Source organism: Meleagris gallopavo, chromosome 5, assembly GCF_000146605.3.
Source record: "Meleagris gallopavo isolate NT-WF06-2002-E0010 breed Aviagen turkey brand Nicholas breeding stock chromosome 5, Turkey_5.1, whole genome shotgun sequence".
Classification (NCBI taxonomy): domain Eukaryota; kingdom Metazoa; phylum Chordata; class Aves; order Galliformes; family Phasianidae; genus Meleagris; species Meleagris gallopavo.
Genome location: NC_015015.2, coordinates 16611681 through 16624337, shown reverse-complemented (window position 1 = coordinate 16624337; position 12657 = coordinate 16611681). Strand labels below are relative to the sequence as shown.

Genomic DNA, 12657 nt, shown 5'->3' with positions numbered 1-12657 from the left:
TGTATTGTTTTTACAATCAACACCTTAGCGGCAGTTTTCTCACATACATTTCACCATCACATTCTCCTCGAGCATCAACTTCAACAGCTATGTCCACGTCCCTTCAGCTACTTCCTAAAATAATAATAAAAAGATACATAGCCAAGATGTGCAAATTTTCTATTTGTAGCTAAATAAAAAAAAAATGGGGCATATACTGGAATAAGAACTTCTTTCAAGTACTCCAATTTTCATATCTATTAACTATGGCGTTTTTTTTTCATGGTTAGCCTGCTATTGAAAATGTCTAAGGGGCCAAATAGACTGCTTGGTTTTGGGTTTGTTCTCTGAAGCGTGTCCTTTTTCTTTAATAAGCTGTGTTAAAACTGCGACATCAAGGGGAGAACGATTCTTTTTTTCAAAAAGGGGCGATTGCATTATTTTACAAATCATACTGGCCTTACGAACATCCTCTGCAATAAATATTCTTTTTAGCCTTAACTATAAATTATATATTTTAGTGTTTAAAAACCTTCAGTTGTAAAACATCTAGAGACAGTCCTTAAACTATGCGTCCTATACGTGAACCTTTAAGGCCCCTAATTTATAACCATGTGTTGGCACCAAAGGATTTCTAAACTTCAACTTTTCTATAGAAAAGGACAGGAAGATATCCTGGCAATTTGTGAATGCAATTTCTCTCACTGGAACACAACCTTCGGAAAAAAAAATCACCTTTCCTCTAACACCATAGTTAAATGCACTTGCTTTGCAATTCTGAGTTTGCGAACAAGCACTTAATATATTTCCAAACCATTCCATTAAAAAAAAAAAAAAAAATTCCCACACAATAAAAGAATGTATTTCCTATATCTAATGGACTGAAAGTGCTTTGAATGGAATGGTTTTAGAATATTACAAACAAACAAAAAAGACTAAACTGTGGATTGAACCTGACCATAATTAGGCTGAATATCTGTGGGGTCAGACCAGCATTTTTACACAGGTAACTACAAAAATATGAAGATTACAAAAATATAATATATTATGTCACTATTTCGGTTTCTCTTTATAATAGAGTATCGTATGAGTAGTACATTGGCCTTTCCCAACAACGCTAAGCTGGAACCCTACAAATGCACAGGCAATCCACAGGCACAAAAAAAAAAAAAAAAGATTAACATATAATAATGCTGTATACTAACATACACTAACTTATGGGTTACGTTAACCATTTATAAGGTGAAGAGGATAAAAAAAAAAACCTAAGGAAATAAAATAAACATTTACAGATGAATTATAAAGTGACTAAATGCATAAGCAAGCAAGATACAGAAAAGCCTAGAACTGCGTTAAAGTTATGCTTTTTAAAGAAAAAAAAAGAATATTTCATTTACTATCTAAAAAAACCCTCTTCTACTTTAAAAATGGTTGGTTGGTTGGTTGGTTGGTTTTATATGTAAGAAATCAAATCTAATACCTCCCCTGGAGACATTTTGTGTGTTAATGCCTATTTTTACAACATACAGACAAGAACACTTTAATATAAAAAACTAGTTGATTATTATTGTATAAAATCCTCTATTTTTGTAGCACAAACCCCTGGGGGCAATGCAAATACTATTTTTTTCCTTTTTTAAGTACAGTTTTTGGGGTATTTTTTGTTTATTTGTTTGTTTGAAGTCACAGATGGAAGGGAGACAGAGCAAGAAAAAATATAACAAGACTGGTTTTCCCTTCTGGTATAAAAATGTCCTGGAGAAAAGGGTTTCTGGGGGGGAGATCCCGATGCTGATTCCTTCTCAGATGCCCTTTCTTTGTCTGCTTCTCTTGCCAAGCAAACCCATTAGAAGAAGTCCTCTTAAATGTTCACATCTCGCACATCAGTGGGTGTGCAGGAAAGGTCTGCTTCATCCTCTACAGTCTTTGTTTCTGAAGATACGTTGTGCTGCTGTGCCTGGCGTAGACTGGATTCAAGGAGGGATTCAATCTGTTCTTGGCAGGCTCGTAAACAATCCTAGGGAAGATTAAGCGGGAGGAGAAAAAAGACCCAGGGTCCTTTAGAAAAATACTAACATCACAGACAAAATACCTTTTCTTGAAACGTCACGAGAAATACAGTTGTGTTATTTGGGACTGTAGGAAGAGCAATGCTGAACAGTGCAAGGATTGATGAGGCACTCAAACTGCTGCAGAATGCTAACTGGCTCCAGCCTTCAGCAGTAACTCCTGCCATCTTCTATTTAACAGCCTCAGTGAGCAGCTCCACACGTGCTCCTCTAGCAACAATGTCATTTTGCTCCTTGTGTCAGCACACAGAGCTGCGTGGATGTGGTGCACACTCCTGCAGTGACACGGGCAATAGCCACCTTGGCAGGACCTTGGATGAGAAAGCTCTTCAACGGAAGTGGCACGTACATGGATGCTTCGATACACAAAACTGAACATGCTACTATCTGCAGTCATGGGCAGCTCAGGTTAGCTAACTGATTTCTAACTCAGAAAGCACCTGAACAGAGAAACTTAACCACCTGCGTGACCCCCATGCGCAGGGATCTTTTAGAAGCATCACTAAGACTTTCCTTTCAGTTTTGCTACTGCATCCCCCCTGACAGCTCAGAGCGAGAGCCCTTTCCCCAACTTCACAGCCTGTGTCTGGTGCCCACTCTGGAAGGTGCCAAGGCTGTACTGTGCACTGGCTGCAGTTTGAATGGAGAGCAGCAAGTGCCCAGCAGGACCAGGTCTACTGTGGGAAAGGGGAACCTCCCCAGCCATTGAGCACACCACGAGCAGGCACATCCAAGTCTACCTATTGATGCACAGCAGTTCCATTTGGAGAAGGCCTGTCAGCTCAACCTGTCCGACCTCCTGCAAACTGCGACTGCATTCTTCAGAGCCACGCACATCCACTGCAAGGGCACAGAACTGGTGCCTCAACAGGCACAACAATCCCGCTGTTTGGCCAAAATTCCTCCAGCGTGCTGTTTACTCTTATCTATACAACAAATATCGTAAGCTTTTTCCCAACATATTTAACTCTGTGTCTGAAGGACTTTGAAGTTTCCTTTCAGTACTGCCTTTTCTGATTTAACCTATGACATGTGTTAGCCCTTGCGGTGAACCCAGTCTTCCATGATAAATTGCCGTCAAAAGTGTTAGGATGTGCATGACTGAGAATGAATGTTGTTTTCCTGAGAGGGTGACCTGCCTGCTGTTTTCTTTATTTCCCAGTTTCAATTCTGCCTTCATTCAGAGGCTTCTTGTGTGATCTACCAGCTTTTCACTGATTCCACTACCACAAGAATCTCCTCTGCCACCAATAAGGGCACATGGCATTTGGGGTAAAATAAGATTAGAAACCCAAGCAAACAATTCTCTGCGAGGCCTTTCTGAGAGAGAGGGAGGTTAATCCTACCTCTAAGCAGATCAGACCATCAGTTACAGCTCACTGAAAACACATAACCTATGACCTTTCTTGGTTTAAACCCTAGTGTAATATTTCCTCTTGACAGAGACACACAGAGTTTTAAATGACAAAAAGAAACGCCTCATATCCTGAAGTCATGATGCCTTTGGCTCCTGCATTCCTCTGGCCTTCCCACTAAGTTCCCTGTGAAGCCCCTCACCCCTTCCCAAGATATGACAGATCAATCCTGTCTGCGCGGCCGCTGCTCGCCCGTCCTGCAGCATGTACCTCAGTCACACTTGGAATTAGATGTATTAAACAGTACATGAATAGCGGGTTGGGGATTTTCACTTTTACAAATCCGGGCACTTTTTCAGATAATTCTGTTATAACAAGGTACTACGCCCAGGGTTCCAAACTGAAGCCAATTTATTTTCAGAGCAAAGCAAATCCTGTTTTTGTTTTTAATGCTGCTATTTGCATATAGCATGTCTGAGTTCTAAAAACTCAAACCATTCAAAAGGGTTTCTATAAACGCCTATTCTTCTCTCTCTGGAGTTCAGCCACCAATTAATATCTAGAACTACATCATTTAAAGGTTACTTTTGACCACAGATATTTTTAATTCCTGTGAAAGTCTCACAGTACAGCATGTCAGAACTGCCTAATATGCTTTAAAGCATTATCCTCACAACTTTTATGAACGGCAGTCTTCTGCTGCAGGCGATGGACAGTATTTTAAGTGTTAGGCATTTTGTTTCAAACCGTGTATTGCTCAGTTAGTTACCAGATGAGCCGTTTGTTTGCAGGAATATCTTAGGGCTAGCAAAAATAACTGCAAAATACAAAATTCACCGTGAACAACCTAATAAAAGCTTGTTTTCATTCTCAGGACTTCTCAATGCTGAAAAGCAAACACTAAACTTGTGCATTATTCTGATAACTTCTCCCAACAACTTTTCTGCTTCGCTACCCAAATTTTCAATGCCCACAGTTTGTTCAAGGTCATAAACCCTTCCTGGATTAATTAAGACCCTCAGTGGAAAAAGAAGAAAAGACTTGCTAGCTTAAGTGATGTGGTCAAATACTTTTAACACACACAGCAGACATGATCACACTCCAAGGTCAGATACTAAAGGAAACAAACAACAACAACAAAAAAAAGGAAGCTGCTTGGAAGTCCTTTGTTACTGCCTGACCTGCTCTGGATAGCAAGCACATGTCTGAAGGTGCCTCTGAGTAGAGCCAGGCAGGAGACGAATTCCAATGTGCTAACAGACAGCATGGAAACCCAATCTAATCTAGTTTAGCAAATTTCTGGCCTGGAAATGAATGTCAGGTAAAATTCCATCTGTTTGGATGATGGGGTCAAGAATAGAATGATGGAAGACAGCCCAAGACTTCTAATTGTGATTATCTGACTTCTAATTACCCCTGATCAAAGGCAAAATGGGAAATTGGACTCCTACCAACATAAACATGAACCATAAAGGAATTCCAATCAGGTGATATCCATTTTACTTTAGATTCAGCTTTCTTTGAGACTAAAGGTAAAAAAAGTGTAATTACATAACCTGAAATCCAACAGACCGGCTGCTCTAGCTAATAGATAATCTGGGAGAACGTTAGCCATGCTGTTATAATGCACACTCTTAATATTTCAGCCACATCAGTATAAAGGGCTTCGGTCGTGTAGGCTGCCAAAGAGGAACCATCACTGTGGAGTAACGAACTTCACATGGATGCCAGCTAAATAGACACTGGCAGTAGGCTTACATGGGCCTGCCTTATGGGAAACTTGCAAGGGAATCACACTATGTACAAAATCAAGCAATTTACCCTTTCCAAAGTAGTAGCTGTAAGCTGTAAGTAGTAGCAGAAAGATGCTGTACTCTTATTCCATTACAAACACAACATATATCTACATTTAGTATAATTTTACGGTCCTCATTTTCTGTAGTAGTCTCTACAAAAACCTTCCAACTCTAGCTGCACTAACAAGTAAATATGTTTGGCAGTAAAAGCTGGAAGATAGTTACTTCCTTTCAAAGGTCTCAGCTTTTTTTAAGTTCAGGTCGTACAGGTTCTGGCCTTATGACGACCTTGGACAATAGAAAACAAATAAGCACTGGTTCTCTTCTTGCTAAATTTTCTTCTAAAAGAGCTGTCATCAAATAAGTCAAGTCATATAAGGACATGCTCTTGTTCTCTAAGGTGTGAGAGCATCTCCTTGAATGCTCTGTCAGGAATGACTAAAACTACCTCTGTTTGAGTCAGATGCTGTCGACAGCAACAGCAAGCCTAGAATTTTTCCTCAGTACCTCCTTCAGTCACCTTGCGCCAAGGAGAGGCCAATCACACGCTGACGTACCTACACTGCTCCCAAACTCACTGAAAGCATTACATGTACATACCAAACTGAGCTGTGGGATATTTACAGCGTTTTACTTCAGCATTTAAGGTTCCTAGAACATCTAACATTTCGACACTGGATCCATACAACTTTAGCTGCGGTAACGTAAATGGCAAAAACACCACACTGAATACTGAGGCATTGTGAAAGTGATCAAAATAATAAGCTGTGATATAGTATTTGTCAGCAGTTCTTTCTCATCGTTTGTCTAACATAAAATATTCTACTGTGAATAATTCATTATGATGCATTCATCTTTCCAGAAATCATTCAATCCCGCCAACAACACCCAGTTACACAGAACTTGTTCTGATGGACCTGGACTGATAAAATTCTCTATGGATTTAAATTATTAACGTGTAAAATTATATAACAACATCTCAAAGATTCTGCCCTAACCACAGAGTTGTCTTTATTTGTCTCATTGTCCAGCACTGGGAGACCTCACAGGAACCTTTTAAAAGCATCTATTTATTGGTCTTCCACATTGTTTCAAAACAAAGCTCAACTCTGCCCCAACTTCACACACCATTATGACATGGATCATTGACTTTAGGTCTTCCTTGTAGGCTCCCTTCCTGGCCCATTCACTCATGAAAGGTTTATTGCTCGCTAGTTACTGATGTGCATCTCCTGGAAGCTGCAGGGCAAAATGAGAGTCCTGTGAGGACCATCTACCTTGTCAGAAAGTCGTGGGACAAGCATTTGTTCCAAAAAGGAATTCAATACCAGCTACTGTGCAGGTCTAGCACGTAATAAACCAAATTAGATCATTAGAACTCTTTTAAGAAGGGCTTTTTCACACCACTTGGCACAATAAAAGGCCTCAAGAATGGTCAAAGATAAGGTCAGAGATACCACGAGGTCCATTTATTGCAATCCCAGTAACTATTTCCTCGTCTTTACTTTAAATAGTTTTCTTTTGCACAGACTGCTGTTTAATTACCTACAAGTAAATACGGCTTTTGCAATCGTCCCAACTCGGCTCAGGGTTTCCTCTGCGCTGTCAGATACGCCTCTCAAGAACACCAGAGCTGGACGTGGCGTTCCTATCAGCAAACTGCAGCACTGTAACTGCCGATTATTAATGGCCGTAACGACAGCACAGAGCGGGGATGAACACCAGCGAGCATCTTCAGGAAACGCACCCTGAGGTTTGACCTTTATCGAGATTTACTGCCAGATTAGCTACTGCGCAGCAAGCAGGCATTCGTTCTTAAACTCTAAGGCAGAAGGATCAACTGAGAAGAGTCACTTACCGGATCACATTTGATAACTTGTGATAGGAAATGTGTGAGGCATTGATAGGAGAGGAAAGTGTTAGTGTTCCCCAGATGCAGGCCTTGCACAGCTGCTACCACACTGCCAGCTGCGATCATGGAAGGTGGGTTTGAAATAAATTTAACATCTGTATGAAGAAAGAAGAAGGGGAAAAAAAAAAGAAAAAAAAGAACTAGAAATGATTGCTGTAGAAGCCTGCCCATACACATACGCTCTCTTCTCCCAGCATGGCTTCAGCTGCCAGCTGCTGCACCCAAACGCCGGTGCTTCCCGCTCCGAGCTGCCACAGGCCCCAACCTGCCAACTCTGGTCCAGGCGGGCAGCCCGCTGTGCACGACGCCTGGTAGCCCACCATCACCTGGGGACCTCAGTGCCACAGCACTTTGCTCATAATGGTGCAGCGCTGCAGGGGAAACCCGCTCCCGTTCCCCAGTACTGTGCACCACCGAGCCCTAGGTGTGCTCCAACCGGAGTCCCTGGGCCGTCTAAAGCACTGACATTCAAAGGAATATGGCTTTAATGAACAGCGACATCAGTAAAAAGAGAGGAAGAGAGAGACCGCTTAGCCCTGTCAGGAGACAGATAATCCATATTTAAATTAAGGTTTCATCTTAAAAATGCTTTGTCTCGACCTAGTCTCTTGTCAGTGGCTGCCATCCATCCCGGCAACAGGGATTTAATGTAAATGTGGCATAACTAAGTGACGGGGGTCCCAAGAATTGGCGGACAATCAGTTACATTCTGATGTGACACCATGCTGACAAGAGGCTGGGCCCCCTTCCAGACTGCAGTGCTGTAGGTCTCTCCACAAAGCCACTCCCATGATTCCTTAAGGGGCTATCTCTGCCATTTAGCATGGTTTTGGTGCATTTTTTAATAAGAATAATCCACGTTTTAATGCTAAGACTCTTTCCGCTGAACAGGAATGCGTTTGATGTGTGGCAGCGCACACCTTGGAGGGGAATCGAAAAGAAAAGGGAAAAGTGGTGCAAAACAAACATCTGATTTTGTGAGGAAGAAAGGGAAATGCCACATTATACGCAAGAACCTGAGATACATTCCTTCAGCTTTTATCAGAATACAACTTCCTCTGGGCTGAAAAAATATAAACCATCTGTCAAACCCCTGAATGAAATCAAAGGAATGGACAGCTTAGAGAGCTCAGTGGAACGGTGTAAGTATTAAACCACGCATCTCCTTTATTATGGTAAAATAAATTTTGTGACAATCTTTTACCAGTGAAACTAAAGTCTCCACCACTCTGTGCAAGTCCCCTCTCTGAATCTGTTCACGTATCTCTGACACTTTGTTGTAGCCCAGACCGATACCCACCTTCAAAAGGGCATTTCGCCTCACGCTCCACGAACCTTCACATTGGAACTGATACGATTAATTGTGGCCCAGCTTTTGTGATGCGCTGCCAACAAAAAAGCCAACCTTGGTCTAAAGCCATCTCCTGCGCGCCACCGTGTTCAAGGCAAATGTAATTTGCCCCCTTTTCCTAACCCGCCCATTTCAGGACAGACGTTAAGTACACACACCTTGGATCAAGCTCCTGCCATTCCCCCAGATCAAGATAGTTACGGTTGGTTATTGACAACACTGGCCTTCCACAGATGGTCTCCCAGCTGAAATACTGAAAGGCGGTGGCAAGTGGGCTCCAGAAGCAAGGGCCTCCAGCAGGCAAACGTGAATCTGACCACGATTTGGTTTCCAGCGGGGTACAGCGGCAGTGACTTCACGCCAGTACTGACTGCCTTCCACGCACAGGACGTGGCCAAAATGTGTCAGTTTAATGAAGTCTGTCCTGACAAGATCATGTTTGGGATTAATATTTGCGTTCTTCTTTTAAATGGAGCAGTAAACAAGAACATGAATTCATAGTCACACCCTCATTCTTTCCAAGGTGGAAAAGTGATAATGAAGTTTAAATGACCAGTTTGTGTCTGTCCCTATAACCACTCCAGACAAGCAGCATGGACTGCCTTTTTGTTGCAACTCAACAAGGAATTATTTGTGGCAGAGGCCACTAATTTCAGCATATTAATCAGGGGGCCCCTCTCGCCTGTAATTGGATGCCCCCAAGTGAAGAGTGTGGCATCATTGTCAGCCTCCATCGCCTCATCTTGCGCTATTGAGCGCTCAGGAACAAGGGGGCTTCGGTGAGATGAATTAGACCTGACACAGCCACAATGGGGTAGGGGCCCCATCAATTGAAGCACACATCCCCAGTAGCCTATCTGAGACTTCATCCAAAAAGAATAAACAACTTCAGCGTTGTTAAAAAGAGAGAGAGAGAGAGGAGGGGAGGGGGAGGAGAGAGAAGAATGCCAGCCACCCTGAAGGGAGGACAAAGCAGGCATATAGGCGCTGCAGCTCTTTAAAAAAAATTCCTAACAAGGCGAGTCACCCCTTTTCCTTTTTAAATGGAGCAGCAGTTCCATCCGTCTGGAGAGCTGGGGGCTATGAATGAAAATCTTTTCATTGAGGCAAATCAAAACTGCGAACATAAATCACTTGCTGCAAGATGCAACAGGTTCCAACTGGTCACATACCTTGAGACTCCCAATTTTATAAAGGCCAGAGAATAGGAGAATTGTAACCCGGCTGTTTCAAAGCGAGATCTTTCTTCCTCCATTCGAGAGAAGGAAAGCAACAACAATAATAATGGCGATAATAATAATAATATAAAAGGAGCCTGGTATGTTTTGATAACCAGAGGAACATAATGAAATGCTGAAGCTCCAATATTTGTTGCTATTCATTGTTATGCTTGTATAGAGCCGCAGTTCTCCCTTTAACTTGGGAGTTAACTTGGGCCAAAAGAGGCCTGCTTCCTTTTGAGCTATCCCTGCCTTGTTCGGCCATGCCAAAGCCCCATTCATTAAGCTCAATTATGTGTTAACTTCAAACAACCCCTGTTAATTTTTTTTCTCTTTTTCTCCCAAACCTACCACAGCACAAAGACATCCTTTGGTGAAAATGGATTTCTCGAAACTGAACCAAATCAAACAAATCCACTTTTACTAGGCAGGCAACTGAAGAGAGAGCTCAGAAGGAATTCCCCTCCACTTCACCTTGCGACGTAACCTTCTCGTTCTGGAGCAAGCACGCATGCACACTCATCCACAAACACTTCCACAGCATTCACCTTGCTAAGCCAACTGGCAGAGATCTTACTTTCTAAGCCAGCATTATTTTGCTGCCTCCTCTCAGGAGCCCCTCCTTCAGGAGGGGACACGGGCTGTGCACTTCAAGCAGAGGACATACTGAGCTCACCCCCGAGGCCACTTCGAGTTTCACAGTCTTTCCAGTGGACTTTGGATTGGGCCCCACAGCACAGCATCCAGGCAACACAAGGCATTTGCAGTCCTTCTAGGTTCATTTTGGCAAGGGGAAATACAGCCCAGCAACTGCAAACCAAAGTCCAGATGCTACTTAAGCCACGTTATCTTCACTAGCCAACAAAGAAGTTGTGGGGAAAGGAACAGGTAGAGAAAACCTCAACATCCAAAAATAACAGTAAAAATACAGAGCCCAGCAACAGCCATTCTGTGTGCATTTTCCCCAGGAAATATTCCCAGCTTGAGTAGGGAGCCAAAGAAGGCCCCAGTTCCGGTGAGCTCAGCACTGTTTTTCAAAAGCTAAATAGAACTCCCAGAACATGGCTCTCATTTACTGATGCATTCTCCAGCTGTGGTTTGTACCAGTGTTAAATAAAGGCCCTAGATGTGCTTCTTAAAAGGAAACATAACACCAACAGTAGATCAAAGTACTGGACCCTTAGCGAGTCTCCAACCTTTGAACTACTCTTGTTTTCATCCCTGTCATTGCCAACACAACAACCTAGGTTAACCATCCCCATATCCAAGGGGAGACCGGGTAGCTGTTCTTTTTAGCTAACAGCTGAGGTAGCATCAAAACCAGCAAGTTACACGTTCAGAGTCCCAGCAGCTTTACCTGGTGGGATCTGCCATGGAGAGCATGTCTGATTTTCCCGTGGTGCTTCTGCAGGTGGTGTGAATGCTGCTGGGGGGCTGCACACCCCGATCCCGGATCAGTGCTGCTGCAGTGGGAGCCGCCCCACCGTGCCGGGTGATGCCAGTGCTTATAGACGTCCCATGAGGGCTTGGTTCTGTCTCTGGGCCTCTATCAGTAGGCTCTGTGTAACCCATGTTTTCTTCTGAGTACCTGCAGACGTCTCTTGAATCTTTTTACCAAGTCCGTATCTGGAAAACGAGCTCCCCTAACTGGGCTGACCACACATCCCACCAAGGTTTCCCAGGTGCCCATTGCAGGCTTGATATCTTCCAGCACGGCCGCTAACAAATATTAGTGTTTAATGCAGCACAGTATCTCCTTTGCACTACGTTTTATCGGTGCTAACAGCGTCTGGCATTCCTCTTTACGTGCTACTGCAAAAGAACATTTGCTTTGGCTGCTTTTTCTTCCTTACTCCTTTGCCATTCGTGGATTTGTCTCGTCATACTGACAGCCAACGCAACGAATGCGCCGCGTTTGAGCAGAGGATCTATCTTCCCTCCAGGACTTCTTTTGTCCTGCTCCTCTGCTCCAGTCTGTGGGAACCGCGAGATCTGGAGGACAGCTTTTCCTTCCCGCTCTGCCAGGGTTCAGCGGGTGAAGCCGGCGCACGCACAAACGCACACACACACTCCGCATGCAAACACGGAACTTCAAAGCCGCGGCGCGCACAGGCACGGTGCCCTTGAAACCAACGATCGGGGCCCTGCGGACCCAGCCTGGCGAGCGCCTGCACGGGGCCCTGCACATGGCTCTGCACATGGCTGCGGCGCAGCACGTGGCCGGGGCGCAGATGGCAGCGCCGGGCCCGCGCCAGCAAAGCCTCCGCACCGCGTGGCTCCTGCCACTGCCGCCAGAGGGGAAGAGGCGGCTCAGGAGGGAAGTTTCCAAACCCCCATACAGAGCTGTTCCCTCTGCCTATAAAGTTGTCTTAGGACTGATCCGCAGGCAGGATTTCCCTGTGCGGGCAGCGAGCCTCTTGATGCCCCAGCACTGATAAACCCAGCGCGTGGAGCCGATGGGATTGTGCCCTGCAGCGTGCTGCACAGAGAAGAGCGGTGCTTCTCCCCCGGCCAACACATTCAACTCAGAAGTATCTTCTGAAAAAGCTTACCTGTGCAGAGTAATCCACCTTCTACAAACAACAAGGGCAATAATCAGGGCTTAAGCTCCCTCCCCACAGCCCCGAGAGCCCACGTTAGCCATAGCCGCAAGCCAGGGCTGGCTGTGCGCAGGGGAGCGACGCGCTTTGCGGGGCGTGCAGGGCTCATACCTGTAGCGCACAGAGCCACAAAAGTCTGAGCATGTTTACGGATGATCTGTTTGGTGTCCTCTGCCAGAGGCATTTTAGTGAGGAAATGTTCAATGAAATCGTGGGGGGGTCATTGCAGCCAGATTCCATTTCAGCTTATTCACCAGCAGCAGCTCCATTTGCTGCAAAGACAAAAGGGAGGAAGGGGGAAGAAGAGGAAGAAACGGAGGGAAAGCACGGTTAGCCTCGGTGGTGCACACGGGGCCGTGCAGCACCCGCACCCCT

General features: G+C 44.4%; 2 protein-coding genes across 7 annotated transcripts in view; one reads left to right on the top strand and one right to left on the bottom strand.

The window, feature by feature from the left end:
- The window catches only part of LTO1 (LTO1 maturation factor of ABCE1), a 26261-nt gene extending 17651 nt beyond the window's left edge, over positions 1–8610 (top strand). The window contains exons 5-7 of one of the 6 annotated variants that reach the window (XR_793610.3): positions 6789–6952; positions 8003–8253; positions 8395–8610. Coding sequence is in view for 4 of the 6 variants with exons in the window: in XM_031553479.1 (XP_031409339.1) it covers positions 6789–6872 (84 nt within the window). In the remaining 2 variants the exon portion in view is untranslated. Of the gene's footprint in view, positions 1–2229; positions 2255–6713; positions 7064–8002; positions 8308–8394 lie in introns of those variants that run through there. The other 5 variants (XR_004159870.1, XM_031553479.1, XM_031553487.1 and 2 more) reach the window with 5 other exon arrangements.
- CCND1 (cyclin D1) overlaps positions 1–12657 on the bottom strand; it is a 14917-nt gene continuing 2260 nt past the window's right edge. The window contains 4 exon segments of the mRNA XM_010711209.3: positions 1–1996; positions 7058–7206; positions 12394–12499; positions 12501–12554. Of these exon segments, the coding sequence (XP_010709511.1) occupies positions 1841–1996; positions 7058–7206; positions 12394–12499; positions 12501–12554 (465 nt within the window). The 3' untranslated portion in view covers positions 1–1840.